The sequence below is a fragment of the Stegostoma tigrinum genome, chromosome 12, assembly GCF_030684315.1.
Source record: "Stegostoma tigrinum isolate sSteTig4 chromosome 12, sSteTig4.hap1, whole genome shotgun sequence".
NCBI lineage: Eukaryota > Metazoa > Chordata > Chondrichthyes > Orectolobiformes > Stegostomatidae > Stegostoma > Stegostoma tigrinum.
Window position 1 is genome coordinate 48,027,066 of NC_081365.1, and position 17,935 is coordinate 48,045,000.

At 42.0% G+C, this 17,935-nt stretch overlaps 1 protein-coding gene across 1 annotated transcript in view; it reads left to right on the plus strand.

Moving 5' to 3' along the window:
- The window catches only part of si:ch211-214p13.7 (uncharacterized), a 38,973-nt gene extending 34,540 nt beyond the window's left edge, over window positions 1-4,433 (plus strand). Inside the window, exon 4 of the mRNA XM_048540840.2 lies at window positions 1,705-4,433. Within this exon, the coding sequence (XP_048396797.1) occupies window positions 1,705-1,881 (177 nt within the window). The 3' untranslated portion in view covers window positions 1,882-4,433. The remainder of the gene's footprint in view (window positions 1-1,704) is intronic.
- Window positions 4,434-17,935: the final 13,502 nt, after the last annotated feature.

A 17,935-nucleotide genomic window follows, 5' to 3' on the forward strand; every position in this document is an offset into this window, starting at 1 on the left:
ATATTTATCTTAGAAATTAGTAAATCATAATCACTTCAAAAATATTTTTATTTAGTCATCTTTCCATTCAGCTTCATATAACCCTCTTGTTCAGAGCACAGTTATTTCATGATGTTACTGATTTCATAAATGACATAATATGAGAGGAGCCAGACTATGCCACTAGTGTCAGGCCAATACAAACCATGGGAAGGGGGTCAAAGACATGTGGGAGTGGAGGGTGATGGGGGAGGGAAAGAGGGGAGTGCCAGTAGGAGGTGTTTAATCCACAGGGTTTTGAGTAAATAGCATCGATTTCTGCTTCTTATAATTTAGAATATAGGTTGTAATCAAAAGCAGATAATCAGATTGTCTCTTTAAAAACATCCACAATCACAAAAGACCATTGAGAAATTCAAAGATTCCAGCACAGCCTGTTGAGCACTAAAAAGGAACGCTTCTGTAGTGTTGAAAAGGAGATTGGCCGGGGTGGGATGGTGTTCAGGGGGGAGAGTGCAGGGTTGTTTCATTGTGATAAAGCTAGCTGGAAACAATCATTTTCAGGGGAACTGTATTCACTCCATCTTGACCAAGCAGCTGCTTCTGACCAGGGAGGCTTCCAGGATTGCTGGTTTGAAAGGGCTAAGAAGAGCCACAGCCTGCAGTGCTGCAAAGTCAAACAAAGTCACCTTCATTCATTTCTAGGACCAGTTCTGCACAGTCCACCTGTGGGAGCAGCATCCAACTGTTTAACTACAGAAGCCGGTACAGCTGCTGAATGTGACATCAAGTTTAGAACCCTTCATAATAGAAAGGGAATGTTCAAACAAGCCAAGCTTGCAATGAGAGTCGAGGCTGATCTTTTATCTATCATCGTACATAATTTCTAACCTTACTTTAATTCACTATCTGTATTTTGCTAGTAACTTTATTACTTTTTACTTACATAACTTTGAGTAATCATTGAATAGTGCATTCACAATTCATCTTGTTTGAAACATGAAGTTGTTACTAATTCCTTTTAAATCAAAACACTGAAACTAAAAGGGAACTTAAATGTCCTTATAGAAATTCTTAGTATACATACAATTCTGAGGATATGCCTGCTACGCAGTCATGATATTTGCATAGTAAAAAACATTTTGTTCAAAACTGCGGAATCTTGTGGATTTATTCTTTCAGAAAGTAAGTGGAACTTCAAATTTCTTTTAATAAGATACTTAGCCATGTGTTAAGAGACTGAGTGAACTGGTCCTATAGTGTCTGCAATTTAGAGGCCTCCTTGGAGTTATCATTGAAAATTATAAGCTTTGAAGTGGTTGAACAGATTAGTCAGTGAGAAGTTGCCTCCCTCAGAGGGGAAATCTAAAACATAGGCCTAAGTCTTGTAGCAAGGTGTCAATCACCAGTGACCGAGTTGAGTAAAGTTTCTTCAATCTTAAAGGGGTATACATTTTTTTGAATTGCCTGCCTTAGAGGGTTGTGGATATTCCCTCGTCAGACAAATTTTTGATCTTTCTGGAAACTGAGGGAAGTGGGAAGTGAGCAGGTAAGTAGAGTTGAAATCAAAAATCTGCCATAATCGTATTGAATAGCAGAGTACACGGCGCTACTGTACAGTCTTCTGCTCTGATCTCAATGTTCTTTTATTCATTGTATTAATACTAGCTTTAATGCTGTTGTATATTGCATACATTATATATCCTTATTTATTTCATATTTCAGAAAAATGAAGAAATCTTGTACGTTACAGTTGAACACAACAACCCAAATATTTCAAGTGAAGCAAATCTAAGGGATGACAACACTTGTGAATATGCAGTGATCAACTATAATTGCAAGCAAGATACCACCATGTCCGAACAAGATACTCAAGAGTATGAGGAAGTGATACCCAATTAACGGATTGCAAAGCAGGAGCAATTCCATATCATTACAGCTTATTATCTAATGGTGCAGTCTGCTCAGCTTTGCATGGTGGTTATGGAAACAATAAGTGCTGTTTCGTGACTTTACCACTCAGGCCAGAGAATTGTTTCATTGATTTATTGTCTTCAGAAATGAAGATTTAAATTAAGAATTGTTCTGGTGTTTTCTTTTTGGATTTGGACAGTTATGGCTGTTTTTCAGGGTGGGAGAAGTGCACCACTTTGTCCTGCCTCCTCTCTGTTTCTAATTTGTGCCAACAACCAAACATCACTTCGTACAACAGGTGTGATTTTTAGGCCTAGTGGTGAAGCCCCATAGACCTTGAAGAGTGCTGCTCACAAGCAGCTAACAATCTGTGTAAACTAAATTTCCATGTATTATTATGATCTCACTAATATTGCAGAAGTCAGATACAAGAGTGAAACCAGGCTCAGTAGATCTTAAGTTTTAATTTTGCAATTTGTTTACTGTGGTGGTCAGTCAATAAACATATTTGCATAAGACTGTCAATGTACTTTTAGTAAAAGAATACTATTTTACTACACAAAAGGGAAATTTAAAATAAACAAAGCTCTTACATATATATAAAGATAATTTGGAAAGATCTTTTTCACAATCAGCAAAAAGAACGATTTGATATTTTCCTGGCAATACCCTTTGTGTACACTCAACACCAGTGAAGTATTGCTCCCATTTTCACTTGAACCTTTCTTACTGAACTGACAATGCCGTAAGAGTTTCCTTTTGATGACTTTCTGCACATTCACCAGATGTGAATTTCTCACCAAGACACACAGAGAGGCTAATTCTTTGACCTTTCTCTGTTTTTGACTATTTTGAGGCAGCTAAGACTCTTTCCAGTTCTGATGGCCCGAAAACTTACAAAATCAAAATCTGCACCTTTGGTAAAATAGATATTTTATTTTCTGAACATGACTTGGCTATGGCCTGTTGCCATCTGTCTTTTTACTGTGGGCCAAATCAGCTTAGCCAACAGTAAACAGCAATTACCTCACCAGAAAGAATGTTCAGTCATTAATTCATATCACTTGATTTCCTGGAAAATGTCTTCAGCTCTCTGTTCAACTGGGTCTCTGACCCTTGCGCAAAAGAACACTTCAGAACTTCACAACACTTGTAAAATGAAAATCTATTCACCTTGATTTGAAAATTCAAGTTTACAAAACAACAATAATATATTATAACCATTCATTACAAAGTCCTGACATTAATTTGATACGAGCACCAAGTCAAGGGAATCTTTGCTGTCCAGCCATGGTTATGAAGCGGATTAAGTAGCCATTTGCAATGAAGAATTGTCAAAGACAACAAACCAGGAAGTATATACACGGATTATGATTCATTATTTTTGTAAGTCTGTCATTGGGACAAAATAAAGAATGAGCCCAATACTTTAGAAGCTGATTTATTATTGACTTTTAACAATTATTTGTATTTAAAACTTTGGAATGTTTATCATAATTGATATTATCCAAACAAAATAAGAGTTTTCCAGGCTAGAGAAGTTCTCTAGCAATAATTAGCACTGACTTCACTGTTCAAAATCCATATTAACAGGCCATAACGTTTTAGCATTTTCACCAGAGATCTTAAAACATTTTCATCAGACCAAGTGATTTCCAAAGACAGCAACGTCTCATTTCCCACATTTAACTACACATGCACAGATGCCAAAAGTTGTCAGTTTCACAGTTGCAATAACACCAAATGCTGTCATGGGGTTGTAGCTATAAAATCCAGGCCAACTAGTTTTCTGTTCTGCTTTCTGATCCCAGTTGATAAGTAGTTGGACCAAACTGGGAAGAATCTAAGATGTTGAAAACTAGTTTTTACAGTGGACTTCAAATATACAAGTGATACAGTGATAGATTTGACAATGTATTCACTTCCTATTCATTCATTTTATATAGAATCCCTGTTTCAAGTATAACATATAGTTAATCGTCTGTTTCTTAATGCTTAATATGCCACATGTAGTCAACCCTGGCTGCATTTCATGTAAAGACACTAGTGCAAATTTAGTCTGAAACCTTTTTTTCTCCTCAATGTTTTCTGTTTTTGTTTAAGTCAAGTGGGAGAGATAAGAGATTATTTGTGAAGTGTTTTTGTTTTCCTTTGAAGTTTATAGAAATCCTTACCTAAGTATTAAGTTCTTAGCAAGCAAATGATGGTAGTGAAATTTTCCTTGGAGAGCAGGACAAAATGAACATTGTTGACATTTGGTTTGTCTTGTACTCGGTTGAATTGTTTTTCTATTGCAGTTGTTGAAACAAGCTTTAAAAACAAGCTGACGACTTGCTGCTGTGGACCATCCAGAAGCAGTTTCACCTTCTGCACATTTATGAGATTTCAAATGTTCTTCATTTTAAAGAAGGAAGCATTTAATTGAGATCTTTAACATGTGATCTGTTTTCTACGGTAAATGTAGTTCAAATTCCCAGTGAATTTCTGGTTTCTAAGAACTGTTAGTGAAACTATTTTTAAACCAAGAAATATTTTCTGATTTTATGTGGTTAAATAAAGATTAAAAATGCAAATATTTGTATTATTTTAGGCCATAACTGAAATATTAATTATGTCTTTAAGCAAATGGATAAAATGGCGTAACCTATCTATTGTGGTACAAATACAAACAGAAATTGCTGCAGAAACTCAGCAGGGCTGGTAGCATCTGTGAAGACAACATTACTGTTTGGAGTCCAGTGATTTTTCATCCGAAAGTGTGTTTGTTTCACATCTCCAGCATCTGCTGTTCTTTGTTCTATTTTGCTGTCTATTGCCATGTTCGTTCATATTTTCAGTGACAGATTATTTTAGGGTGAGACAGTGCCTCTGTGTTTAGCACTGCTGCCTCACAGTGCTAAGGACCCATGTTCAGTTCGATCTTTTGGTGACTATCTGTGTGGAATTTGCATGTTCTCCCCGTCTCTGTGTGGGTTTCTTCCAAGTGTTCTTGTTTTCTCCTACAGTCCAAAGATGTGCAGGCTAGCTGGATTGGCCATACTGAATTATGCATACTGTTCAGCATGTGTAGATTTAGGTGTGTCATAGGTGGATGGGTTTGGGTGGGATGCTCTGAGGGACGCTGTGGACTTGTTGGGCTGAAGGGCCTGTTTCCACCCTAGGGATTCTGTGATTCTGTAAGCTGGACGGGATGATCTTTGGAGGGTTGCTATGGATTGATGGGCTGAATAACCTGCTTACACACTGCAGTGATTCTATATCATATTTCCATTCCCTATACACTTCACTTGAGACCCACCAAGACACCAAATTAAGTAAATGAGTGAATTGAATATTACATTCAAGGTCCCAGTAGCCGATAGCAGACAGCAATTTTGAAGGTCCAGAAGAAGCATTCCTGGACCCTCCAAATGCCTTTATTGAACATTGAATTAGGCTGCCTGTTGCCTCATAAAAAGGGGCAGAGCCTGTGCAGTACCCGACTCTCTCTCTTTCCTCTATGACATTGTTCCCACACCTAGAAAGGACCTAAAATTTTGTATAAACAGCTTCCTGTTTTAAGTTATTGTATGGTGCTCCCATTTACAGTGCCATCTGAATGTTTCATTAGACAAGCCTTGGAGCTTAACGAGTCATTAAAGTCCGTCCTTTTCTGAATTTCCACTGCAATCACCAATTTTAAGGCACAAAATGGGCAATTTATTTTCCAGCTCCCTTCCCCCTCCCCATTTCTGAAGAAGGTTCCTGACCTGAAACATCTACCTTCCTGCTCCTCTGATATGGCTTGGTCTGCTATGTTCCTCCAGCTCCACACTTGTTGTCTCAACTCCAGCATCTGCAGTTCTTGCTATCTCTGAGCTAAAACTGTATCTTATCTTCAGAGGTGGGCATGATTAGTTGCCACATGTGTGAGAAAGATTTACTCATAAACAAATGTGATGCAGCACCAACAGGCTAATAGGAAATTAAATGGGAATTAAAAATGACTGTTTTAACAGATAGATTTTGACCGAATTGTATAATTAAATGTCTAAACAATCTCTCTGCTTGGGTAGAAATGACTAAGAGTAAGTTACTGATAAATCTATCTCTTGTTTAACAAATGGAAATGGGAAATGCCATTTATTTAAAGTGTTCAAAATGACCTGCACGATTATGTAAATGGTAAATGTATTTATTTTACATCAAATAACTGGATCCCAGGTACAGTTGGGTCTGAGGAATAGATTAGTCTGCTAACTTCTGTCGAAAAATCTTTACCTGGCTTCTTACATCTTTAAAAAAATTCATTCATAGGATGAGAGCATCACTGGCTAAGCGGCATTTATTTCCCATCCATAATTGCCCAGAGAGCATTTAAGAGTCAACCACATTGCTGTGGGCCTGGAGTTTCATGGAGGCCAGATCAGGTAAGGATGGCTGTTTCCTTTCCTAAAGGACATTAGTGAACCAGATGGGTTTTTCCCGACAATTGGCAATGAGTTCACAGTCATCGTTAGATTTTTAATTCCAGATATTTTATTTAATTTAAACTCCAACATCTGCTGTGGCAGGATTTGAACCTGGGTCCCCAGAACATTATCTGAGTCTCAGGATTAACAGTCTAGCGATAATTTTTTTACTTGCTAGGCAAGTATTTCTGTACCTCTGTGGAACAGTAGATGTTGTAGAGAAAATTAATCAATTCTACTCTTCCAATTGAAAGCCTCATTAAATGGTTATGCAGATGTAGTTCCTGTCAATGTGTTTTTAACACTGGCTATCTACAAAAAAAATCACAAAACACCAACATGATAAGATGTTGGTAATAAGCTGTGCATTTAGGAAGGCTTTTGTGGATATGTTACTAATATCTAGACAGCTATTTGTTAGCTAGACCTGCTTAATAAGGCTGAAATGATAGTTATCAGGCTTTCCCGAAAGCTCTGTGAATTTTTTTTGTGTAGTGCAGTATTTGGCAATATTTAATTTATGTCTTGTGTAGTGTGAGCTTAACCTAGGTCAGGCATGATAAGAATACAACAATTGATGTCAGTGGTGCAAACTTATGGATGATTTTATATATTTATTCTCAGGATACGGCAGATGCTGATAAGTCTTTATTTATTGCTCATGTGTATTTCCCAAGAGAGCATTGGGCCCTCTTGAGCTGCTGCAGTCCTTTTGGTCATGGTTGTCCCACAATTTTGTTAGGTAGGGAATTCCAGGGTTATAACCCAGTGACAATGATTACTAAATTCCAGTTTCTAATTGTATTTTAGCTCAACAGAGTACAATTGTGCTTAGCTGCAGCAGGCACATGTTGAAATATCTTATTCATGGTTATTGTCTAGGCTAATTCTTGCATAACCAGTATATAGACTAGAAGTTAGAGGAACAAAATGGAAAAGGAAAACTCACTCTATATGGCTGATTGCACATTGTAGGGGGTGCTTTCAACCTACTGCCTAGAATATATAAGAAATCTTACTTTCACATCATTGTACTATGCTCATAAGATTGAGGGTTGACTTGTCACAAGATGTCAGGTTTGCCTCCATGAGGGTGTTCGTACCCGATACAGAAATGTTAATGCTAGGTTACTTGATGGGCTGAATGGCCTTACTTCCACTCCTATGTCTTATGGTCTTATAGTTCCATAACCTAAGTACTAGATGTGGGTAATGTGGCACTGAGAGATTTAAAAGGCATTTAATACAGTTTTTGACATATATATATTAGTCATTGTCACGTCAGTGTCTGGGCTAATACTGAATGATTTAAACATAACCAGTAGCATGTTTTCATCAGTATGTCACCCTTCAAGTAGCGTCCATCATGATTGAGTGTGGGAGCTTTATTCCAGTCAGGTCACATACCATAATACAGTGAACATACCATGAGCGTGTCTTTTAAATGTATACTGCATACTAACACTACTCATAACACAACTCCCCTTTTCCAAAAAAAATGACAAATATATATACATGGATATATATAGATACATGTCTACTATTCAAGCTTTATGTAAACAGGTATGAGGAAAGTTTACAAGATTAACCATCCAAGTTTCAATGAAATAATCTGGATGTCTGTCAACTTCTCCTTCTATGGGGATTGGATACCAACCTGCAGAAGTATTTGCTGTGCTCAGTTGTTCCTGGTTAGCAGCTCGGTTGTTGCCTGCTATGTGTTATCACTGAGCATCACCACACAATCACCATGCCAGTTTTCTTCTCCTCAGTTTTTTCATGCATATTTGCTATGTCACACAGTGTTTGACCCTTTGCAATGAAACTCCACAATATTATGGACCAGACCAGACTCCCTCCAAATATATTAAGAAGGAAGCCTAGACCACGACTTTTTCTTGTTTCGAAGGTATAAGGTAAAAGGGTAAATTGCAGGTGCAATTCGACTGGTGAAACTAATTGATGCTAAGCAAAACACAATGCATTCAAACACTATAGTTAAAATACAACAAAAGAAAGATGAACTTGGACTAACCTAACTATTGGAAAACTTAACAGAATAATAGATACAGTAACTATTACTTACTAACTGTTCCAAAATAGTAACACACCCATTGACAAAAAGGCAACTTCAGAAATCATGAAGGGTCTAGGCCCGAAACGTCAGCTTTTGTGCTCCTGAGATGCTGCTTGGCCTGCTGTGTTCATCCAGCCTCACACTTTGTTATCTTATTCAGAAATCAGACTTTCTCACATGCAACACTCAAAGTAGGAAGAGAAACCCCAGCTTCTAGCTGTAACCAAGAGACGGGAGAAAGTAATTTCTACTTCAAAACTCCAGCAGCTTCTGCTGAAAGCTAACTAAAAATCCTTGATCTGTGAGAGCTTGACCACACCCACTCAGGCTGCTATTATTCTTCCAACTTTAAAAGAAACCCAGGTCTCATAAATTGTTTATCTTCTCATAGGCTGCTTGGCATCTGCCCCCCCGCCCATCTCTGTCAAAAAGAAACCAGGACAAAACACATGTCTTAATATCATGACATTGTCACAGCAATCAGGATGAATTTGCATGACCTGGCTCATTTCACCATAATATCCTGGCAAAGGCATGCAGTGCATTCTTCATCTGCATCTTCTTGCTCAGAATGTTAAAATAAAAAGATTCATGCCTTCTAGCATCAACAGCGTTTCTCACTTCTCTTTTAGCAGAATTGGCCAGTGAATCAGGAGATGTTAGAAATGTTGCCTGCTCCAGCTTGAAAAGGTCAAAGGTGACTGTAACCCTCGCAGTAATGGTAGTATTGTTCTCACCCTACCCTGAGATGGCACCTCTGCCCACAAGAGGCAATAGACTTGCATTAGCAGGTCTTTCATAATATGAAGTCTGTACACTCTGTTCCTGGATTAGGTTGAGTTTAGAGTAATGTTTCTAGAAGGCAATAATCTCACCAGCTCAGAAGGCCCCACCACCTCCCTCCTTTCATCTATCACCATTTATCTTCTGTGTCATCTCTACACTTGTGTCTAGTGGGGAGAATGCAGATGGAATTCTAGGTTGGTCTTGAGGCTTAGTTTTGGACTCCATTTCCTTGGCCTGACCTGCATGAATATGGATTGGTGATCTGACATCGATCATCTAAATGAAGGTGGAATGACAGTGGTAGGTGAAATAATTTCACAGAAGCCAGTGTTCCATCACCAAGTCACTGTTTATCTATACGTGGTAAATCCTCTGATCCAGCTTCCTCAGAGCCAGGTCTTAGAGTTAACAGGATGTCCGACACTCCGGTTCATATCTGTCAGCCAGGGCTCCATGATTGGACCAGATTAACAGCCCCAATTAGGGAACTCATATTCTATGAGGTCTACCTGGCTGACCTCGTTACAATTACTAAAGTAAGAGCATATCTTTCTGAGGGCAGCAAGATCATGATCCATCAAGACATTGCCATTTCCCGGGGTGGACCTTCATCAGATCTGATCATCGATTAGAGTTCGGATTGTATGCTTGCTGTGAGATCCTGCAAGTCCTCTTTGCACACTGATATCCACAGATATTGATTGTGAAGATTCATACCCATATGAGTGAAGAAATTCTTCCACATCTCAGTCCCAAATGGCTTGCCTTTTATTCTAAAAAGGTTTTATTCCAAAGGAGTGGGTGTGGAATGGAGCTGGCTATGTTGTGCACAGAAATGGATGAGATGCAGTATCAAGTGTGGCTGATACCTGAGGCAAGCTGTTTCAAAGGGTTGTCTTGACTTTGTGGGATTTCATACAATTTTTGCCTAAATTGTAGGTGATCTATATTTCCCCTTTGCACCTCTCACCTACTTCTTGTGCCAGTTCCATGTCGACTTCCAGCACCACACCCAATCCCAATGGCCACTCATACTGTGTACGAAAACTCATTCTATGCCCACTCAACCAGCAGAACCAATGAATCCAATAATAATATTGATACGCATGGAATTACGTTTAAATACACCAATTCAGAATTTTCGTTAAAGAAAACTGCTGTTGCTATAACCCTATAAAAAATTCAACCAGTCAGATGTTCAAGGTATCAAAAACAGAAGCTATGAGTTGTCACCTCTTTGCCCCATGCAAATAAACACTAAACCATTGAGAAAACAGACCACAGAAAAGAATGCTTCTTATAATATACTAAGGTATCAATTAGGAAAGGTTTCTCCTTCACTCCAAGTGTGTCAACAAAGTAAGACCTTATAGAGCTATAGAGATCTACAGCACAGAAAAAAGGCCCATCAGCCCATCACATCTGCACTGATCAAAAATGACCAGCTAACTATTCAAACCCCTTTTCCCAACATTTGGCCCATAGCCTGGTATGGTATCTCAAGTGCCCATCTGAACACTTCTTATGTGTTATGAGGGTTTCTGCCTCTACTAACCCTTACAGGCAGGCAGTTCCAGATTCCCACGACCCTCTGGGTGAAAACATTTTTCCTCACATCCCCACTTAACCTTTTGTCCCTTAACTCTACGGCCCCTGGTTATTGATCTCTCTATTAAGAGGAAAGTTTCTTCCAATGTACCATATCTGTGCTCCTCATAATTTTATGCTTCTCCATATCCCTTCTTAACTTCCTCTGCTCGAAGGAAAACAACCTTAATCTGTCCAATCTCTTTTCATGACTGAAACTCACCAGCCCAGGTATCTGAATCCTGGTATATCTCCTATGAACCTTCTCCAATGCTATCACACCCCTCTGATAATTTGGATTCCAGAACACACTATAGTCTAGCTGTGGCCTAAACAAAGTTTTATACAGTTCCTGCATAACCTCTCTGCTCTTAATCTCTATGCCTGAACTAATTAAGGCAAATAAATTGTACACTTTCTAAACCACGTTACCTCCTTGTCCTGACACCTTAATATGGATCTAAGGGAATCTGGATTCTTAGCCAGGCCTTCTTTTGCACTGGTCGGAAGACTTTGTGCTGTATCCTGTGGAATTTGCTTAACTCAAAGAAATTTGGACCAGGCTTCCATATTGTGATAGAGGACTGGGTGAGTCTCAGGTATCCCTAGGGCACAGGAAATAGGCCTGTGAATGTTCCATCTCTGTATTTTCTAAACACTAGGTGTATAAAATTATGAGAGACATGGATAGGGTGGATAATTGGAGTCTTTTTCCCAGGTTAGAAATGTAAAATATTGGGGGGCATAGGTTTAAAATGAGAGGAGAAAAGTTTAAAGGAAATAAGTGAGGAAAGACTTTTTTTACAAAGGGTGGTAGGTGCCTGGAATGTGCTGCCAGGGGAGGTGGTGGAAGCATATATAATCATAATGTTTAAAAGGCATTTAACAGACTCATGGACAAGCAGAGAATAGATGGATACAGACCATGAGCAAGCAGATAGGAGTAGTTTGGAAGGGCATCATGGTCGACACAGATATGATGGGCCAAAGGACCTGTTCTTGTGCTGTACTGTTCTATGTTCTACACTGGAATATTTGTAGCCCATATCTGGCATCAGCAATCATACTTAAAAAGAAACAAAGCCAGTCTGATTTCCTCAAGCAATAACTTCAATAATGAAGTAAAGGAGCTTGTAGTAACTTTGATGCAGCAAGATAACTTTGCCTACTGCGCCACCTTGTGGAATCAGGAGGCTCCTCCCATTTAACTGACATCACTCAAAGATAACAAAGTGTGGAGCTCGATGAACACAGCAGGCCAAGGAGCATCTCAGGAGCATCGCAGGAGCACAAAAGCTGACGTTTCGGGCCGAGACCCTTCATCAGAAAAGGGGGAGGGGAAGAGGGTTCTGAAATAAATAGGGAGGAGGAGACAGACCAAAGATGGATAGAGAAGATGGGTGGAGGGGAGAGTATAGGTGGGGAGGTAGGGAGGGGATAGGTCAGTTCGGGGAGGACGGACAGGTCAAGGGGGTGGGATGTGGTTAGGAGGTAGGAAATGGAGGTGTGGCTTGAGGTGGGAGGAGGGAATAGTGAGAGGAAGAACAGGTTAGGGAGGCGGGGACGAGCTGGGCTGATTTTGGGATGGGGGAGGGGAGATTTTGGAGCTTGTGAAATCCACATTGATGCCATTGGGCTGCAGGGTTCCCAAGCGGAATATGAGTTGCTGTTCCTGCAACCTTCGGATGGCATCATTATGGCACTGCAGGAGGCCCAGGATGGACATGTCATCTAAGGAATGGGAGGGGGAGTTAAAATGGTGCGCGATTGGGAGGTGCAGTTGTTTACTGCGAACTGAGCGTAGGTGTTCTGCAAAGTGGTCCCCAAGCCTCCGCTTGGTTTCCCCAATGTAGAGGAAGCCACAATGGGTACAACGGATACAGTATACCACATTGGCAGACGTGCAGGTAAACAGCTGCTTGATGTGGAAAGTCACCTTGGGGCCTGGGATGGGGGCGAGGAAGGAGGTGTAGGGGCAGGTGTAGTATTTCCTGCGGTTGCAGGGGAAAGTGCCGGGTATGGTGGGGTTGGAGGGGAGTGTGGAGCGGACAAGGGAGTCCTGGAGAGAGTGGTCTCTCCGGAAGGCAGATTTGGGTGGGGATAGAAAAATGTCTTTAGTGGTGGTGTTGGATTGTAGATGGCGGAAGTGTTAAAGGATGATGCGTTGTATCCGGAGGTTGGTGGGGTAGTATGTGAGGACTAGGGGGATTCTCTTTTGGCAGTTATTGTGGGGGCAGGGTGTGAGCGAAGAGCTGCTGGAAAAGCGGGAGACACGGTTGAGGATGTTCTCGACCACTGCAGGGGGAAAGTTGCTGTATTTGAAGAACGAGGACATCTGGGATGTGCGGGAGTGGAATGCCTCATCCTGGGAGCAGATGCGGGGGAGGCAAAGGAATTGGGAATAAGGAATGGAATTTTTGCAGGAAGGTGGGTGGGTGGTGGTGTATTCTAGGTAGCTGTGGGAGTCGATGGGCTTGAAATGGACATCAGTTTCTCGGTGGTTGCCTGAGATGGAGACAGAGAGGTCCAGGAAGGTGAGGGATGTGTTGGGGATGGTCGAGGTGAACTTGAGATTGGGTTGGAAGGTGTTGGTGAAGTGGATGAACTGTTCGAGCTCTTCTTGGGAGCATGAGGTGGCGCCGATACAGTCATCAATGTAACGGAGGAAGAGGTGGGTTTAGGGCTGGTATAGGTGCGGAAGAGGGACTGTTACATGTAACCTACAAAGAAGCAGGCATAGCCTGGGCCCATGCAGGTACCCATGGCCACCCCTTTGTAGGAAGTAGGAGGAATTGAAAGAGAAGTTGTTGAGGGTGAGGACGAGTTCGGCTAGGCAGATGAGGAGGTTGGTGGAGTGGGACTGGTCAGGTCTGCAGGACAGGAAGAAATGGAGGGCCTTTAGGCCATCTGCATGGGGAATGCAGGTGTATAGGGACTGGATGTCCATGGTGAAAATGAGGTGTTGGGGACCGGGGAATTGGAAGTTCTGGAGGAGGTGGAGGGAGTGGGTGGTGTCATGGACATAGGTAGGGAGTTCCTGGGCCAAGAGGAAGAAAATGGAGCCCTGATAGGTGGAGATGAGTTCAATGGGCAGGAGCAGGTGGAGACAATGTGTGGACCAGGGCAGGCGGGTTTGTGGATTTTGGGAAGGAGATAGAAGTGGGCAGTGTGGGGCTGGGGAACGATGAGGTTGGAGACTGTGGGTGGGAGGTCACCTGAGGTGATGAGGTTGTGAATGTTTGGGAGATGATGGTTTGGTGCTCGGGGACGGGGTCAATATCCAGGGGGCAGTTGGAGGAGGTGTCGGAGAGTTGGTGTCTGGCCTCAGCAATGTAGAGGTCAGTGCGCCATACTACAATTGCGCCACTCTGTTGTCTGCTCTCAACATATTCTTTGTTCTCCTCACTGCCTCCCTTTCCTTACCCTCCTTTGAAAAATTTATACCTATTATAAAACAGCCTGTTGTCTGTTTTTTTTCTTTTATCTTTTCATTTGTGGGGTGAAGGTGTCATTGGCTGACCAGCATTTACTGCCTGTCCTTAGCTGCCCTGGAGAAGGTAGCAGTGAGCTGTTTTCTTGAACTGCTGCTGTGGGTTGACCACAATGCCGTTGGAGAGGGATTTCCAGGATTTGGGCTTTTCCATTTGATATGTGTAGTATCGCTAATGGTTAAAAATACAGAGACAAATTTAGACTTATTTCCTGCACCTTGGAGATACAGTTCTCTAATATGGCATTTTACAAACGTACGGGGGGCTGTCTAAAACAGACGTTGGAAACTGTTACTAATTTTAAAAAGAGTTCTAGCACATTTTAGGAACAATTAAAAAATGTGTCCTCCTTACAGCAGTAGGCCTATGTTGTTTAAGAGAATTTGATATACCTGATCAAATCAGATAGTCATAAATTGGTTAAGAACCTAAAGAACTGCAGAAGCTGTAAATCAGGAACAAAAACAAAGTTGCTGGAAAAGCTCAGCAGGTCTGGCAGCATCTGTGGAGGAGAAAAGTAGTTAACACTTCGGGTCCAGTGATCCTTCCTCAGTTCTGGGGAAGAGTCACTGGACCTGAAATGTTAACTCTTTTTCTCTCCTCCACAGATGCTGCTAGACCTGCTGAGCTTTTCCAGCAACTTTGTTTTTATTCATAAATTGCTTGTTGGAAGCCACCTTCAAAGAAGAATAATTTTAATAATTAGCTTAAAATAGACCTTTGCAATCAGCTCCTCTGCACTCCACACAATCTGCAGTATTACCTACAGCAAGTGGTTTGACATTGATTTGAGCTGGATAGGGTGTCTGGTCCTCATTGGATAACATTAATTCATAAATTACTCTGGAGGCATAATAGACATCAGCAACACATCCAAATTATTAAGATGAGACCCAAAGATTAATCTTGAGCTGCCAACCTCATGGAGTGTATACAATATAGCTTCTAATGTGTGCAATGGAAATCCATCTCCTAAGGCTTAATAGCCATTTTCTCTCCCTTCTCATGTTTACCACTTTCTACTGGTTAGCCCATTTCATCATAATTGGTGGTACCATTACTCTTTTCCACTCTCAGAGTGAGCCTGTAGGTGGCTGTACAATCCAACATGTCTTCCGCAGACTCTACCACACTTGGGGTGGAAGGTGATTGCGGGAAAGGGTAGGCCGGGTATGCATGAGGCAATGTGCTCCTTACCCTGTTTTCTCCTGCCTTCTGCTTTTTCCAGATGGCAAGTCTTTAGGTGCTTGATGCTCCTCCTCCAATTTGGATGGCCTTGGGACAGTGATTCACAGGTATCGGTGGGAATGCTGCATTTCGCCAGTGAGGCCTTGAGGGTTTCACTGAAGTGCTTCCTTAATCTGGCTGGGGCTTGCCTACCATTTTGAAGCTGGGAGTAGAGCCCCTGCTTTGGGGAGTCTCGCATCCATACAAATGACATGGATCAAGGGTGGTCGCTGCCTCAATGCTGGGCATGTTGACCTGGTTGAGGACGCTGGTGTTGGTGTGCCTTTCTTCCCAGCAGGTTTGCAGTATCTTGCCTAGCCAGCATTGGTGGTACTGCTCCAGTTCCTTGAGGTGCCAGCTGTAGATCGTCCACGTCACAGAGCAATTTGAAGGGCAGAAACCACCGCAGCTCTGTAAACCATGAACTTGGTGTTGGACCTGATGTTGTTGTCCTTGAGCACCCTTTTCCTCAAGTAGCCGAAGGCTGTGCTGGCACATTGGAGGCAGTGCTGGATCTCTTCATAAATAACTGCTTTATTGACTGGACATTCATGAGGTATTGGAACTGCTCAATGTTCTCTAAAGCCTCCATGCTGACTGTGATCTTTGGGGCTTTACTTCAAAATGCCAGGCCAGGTTGTTGGAAGACCTTTGTCTTGTGGATGTGCAGGGTGAGACCCATGCTCTCATATGCCTCTGTTGACTGTTGATGATGGTCTGGAGGGTTGTTCAGCTGTTGCAAAAACTCTTTGCCCCCACACTTCGATGCCTCACTGGGAATACCATCTGCTCCAGCAGCCTGGTTGTTGTTATACTGGCAGATGGCCTTCTCTACTTTGTGTGGGACTGGGTGCTGCTGATCTTGCGACATGCTGTGGGGTGCAGACAAGGATATGCATATCAGCAGCAGAGCCTCGATTGAGGAGGTCTCTGAAGTGCTCCCCCAGTATTGTTTGATGGTTTCTTTGATAAAACTCACTGTGTCATTGGCCAGCAGTGGGGTTGGGCTTTGGGTATTTGACAATACACGGAACACCCTGCACATCGTGATTGTTGAACTTTTGTTGGACCTCTGGTGCTTTCTCCATTCACCACCAATTTGTTACGTTGTGGGTCCATTGTTGGACCCTGGTCTTCAGTTGTCGAGAGAGACTAGTTTTGGTGTTTCCTGGTTAAGTAACTGAGTGAGTTTTTGCAGGCATTGATGATGGCAGCGTTGAGACTAGACCAGCAGCTGTTGGAATCCTGTGACTCAGTGTTGCCAAAGTTCACCAGGTTTGTGGATATGAGGTGGCTGTATGAGGCTATCTTTTCCAGGTCTTTGAGTACTTCAGTTTTGAACTCCTTGGGGCACTGCTTCTCTATTGCGGCAGGACTAAATTTATGCTGATCTTGGATCAGGTGATGGTCTGTCCAGCAGTCATTACCTCCTGTCATGGCATGGATGATCTTGATGTGTGTCTGATCCCTCGCTCTGTCAATGACATAGTGAAGGAGGTGCCAGTGTTTGAAGTGAAGGTGCTGCCATGTTGTCATGTATTTGTCCCTTTGTTGGAACAGTTGGTGATGAGGAGGTTGTGCTGAACTGTTTGTCTAAACTCCGCTGCAGGCAATCTAAGGCCAAACGGCATTCCTTTATCTCCAGTTGTCTTGGATCCCCCCCCAACCCCCACCTTGCCACTGGACCAACACCTTGTGCTTGTAAACCCATTTGGTAACCCGTTGGGCAGTATTTTCCTTATGTTAAAGGACCTCTCACACAGGCACCTTCCACACATTCGGGATGAAGTTTGGCGCTTGGAAAGTCAGACTCCTTATAGATAGTTCTGCTGGTGACAGACCAGAATGCCACACGTTGCTTGGGAACTCAGGCGCTGTGATATTAACATCACTGCCCTGAGTGAAACCCGATGGGCCAGGCAAGGACAGCTCGGAGAGCAAGGTTGGGGCTATACCTTTTTCTGGAAAGGTGAGGATGAAGAAAAGTGCCACATTTATGGAGTTGACTTCACTATCAAAAAGAAACTAGTGGACCAAATCAAAGACACCCCCTGTGAAATAAATGAATACCTCATGATACTTCAACTCACCCTTGCTCAGAACCAGTATGCTCTGGCATTTATTCAGTGCATATGCAACAAGACTCGATACAGCAGCTGAGGACAAGAAGATATTCCACTCCAGCCTTGATCAATCTTTCGCAAGGGTTGCTGCAGCAGACAAACTAATTGTCATTGGCAACTTCAATGCCAGAGTAGGCAAAAGTGCAGACCTTTGGGACGGTGTAATTGGGAAAGAGGGGTAGGGAAGCAAATGGCACTCTTCTGACCAAATGCTGTGAGCACAACCTCATGCCTTTTACCACTGTTATTCTGGACACCTTTTTATGTTTGAGAATTAATTTGATTGTTTCTTAACCAAAA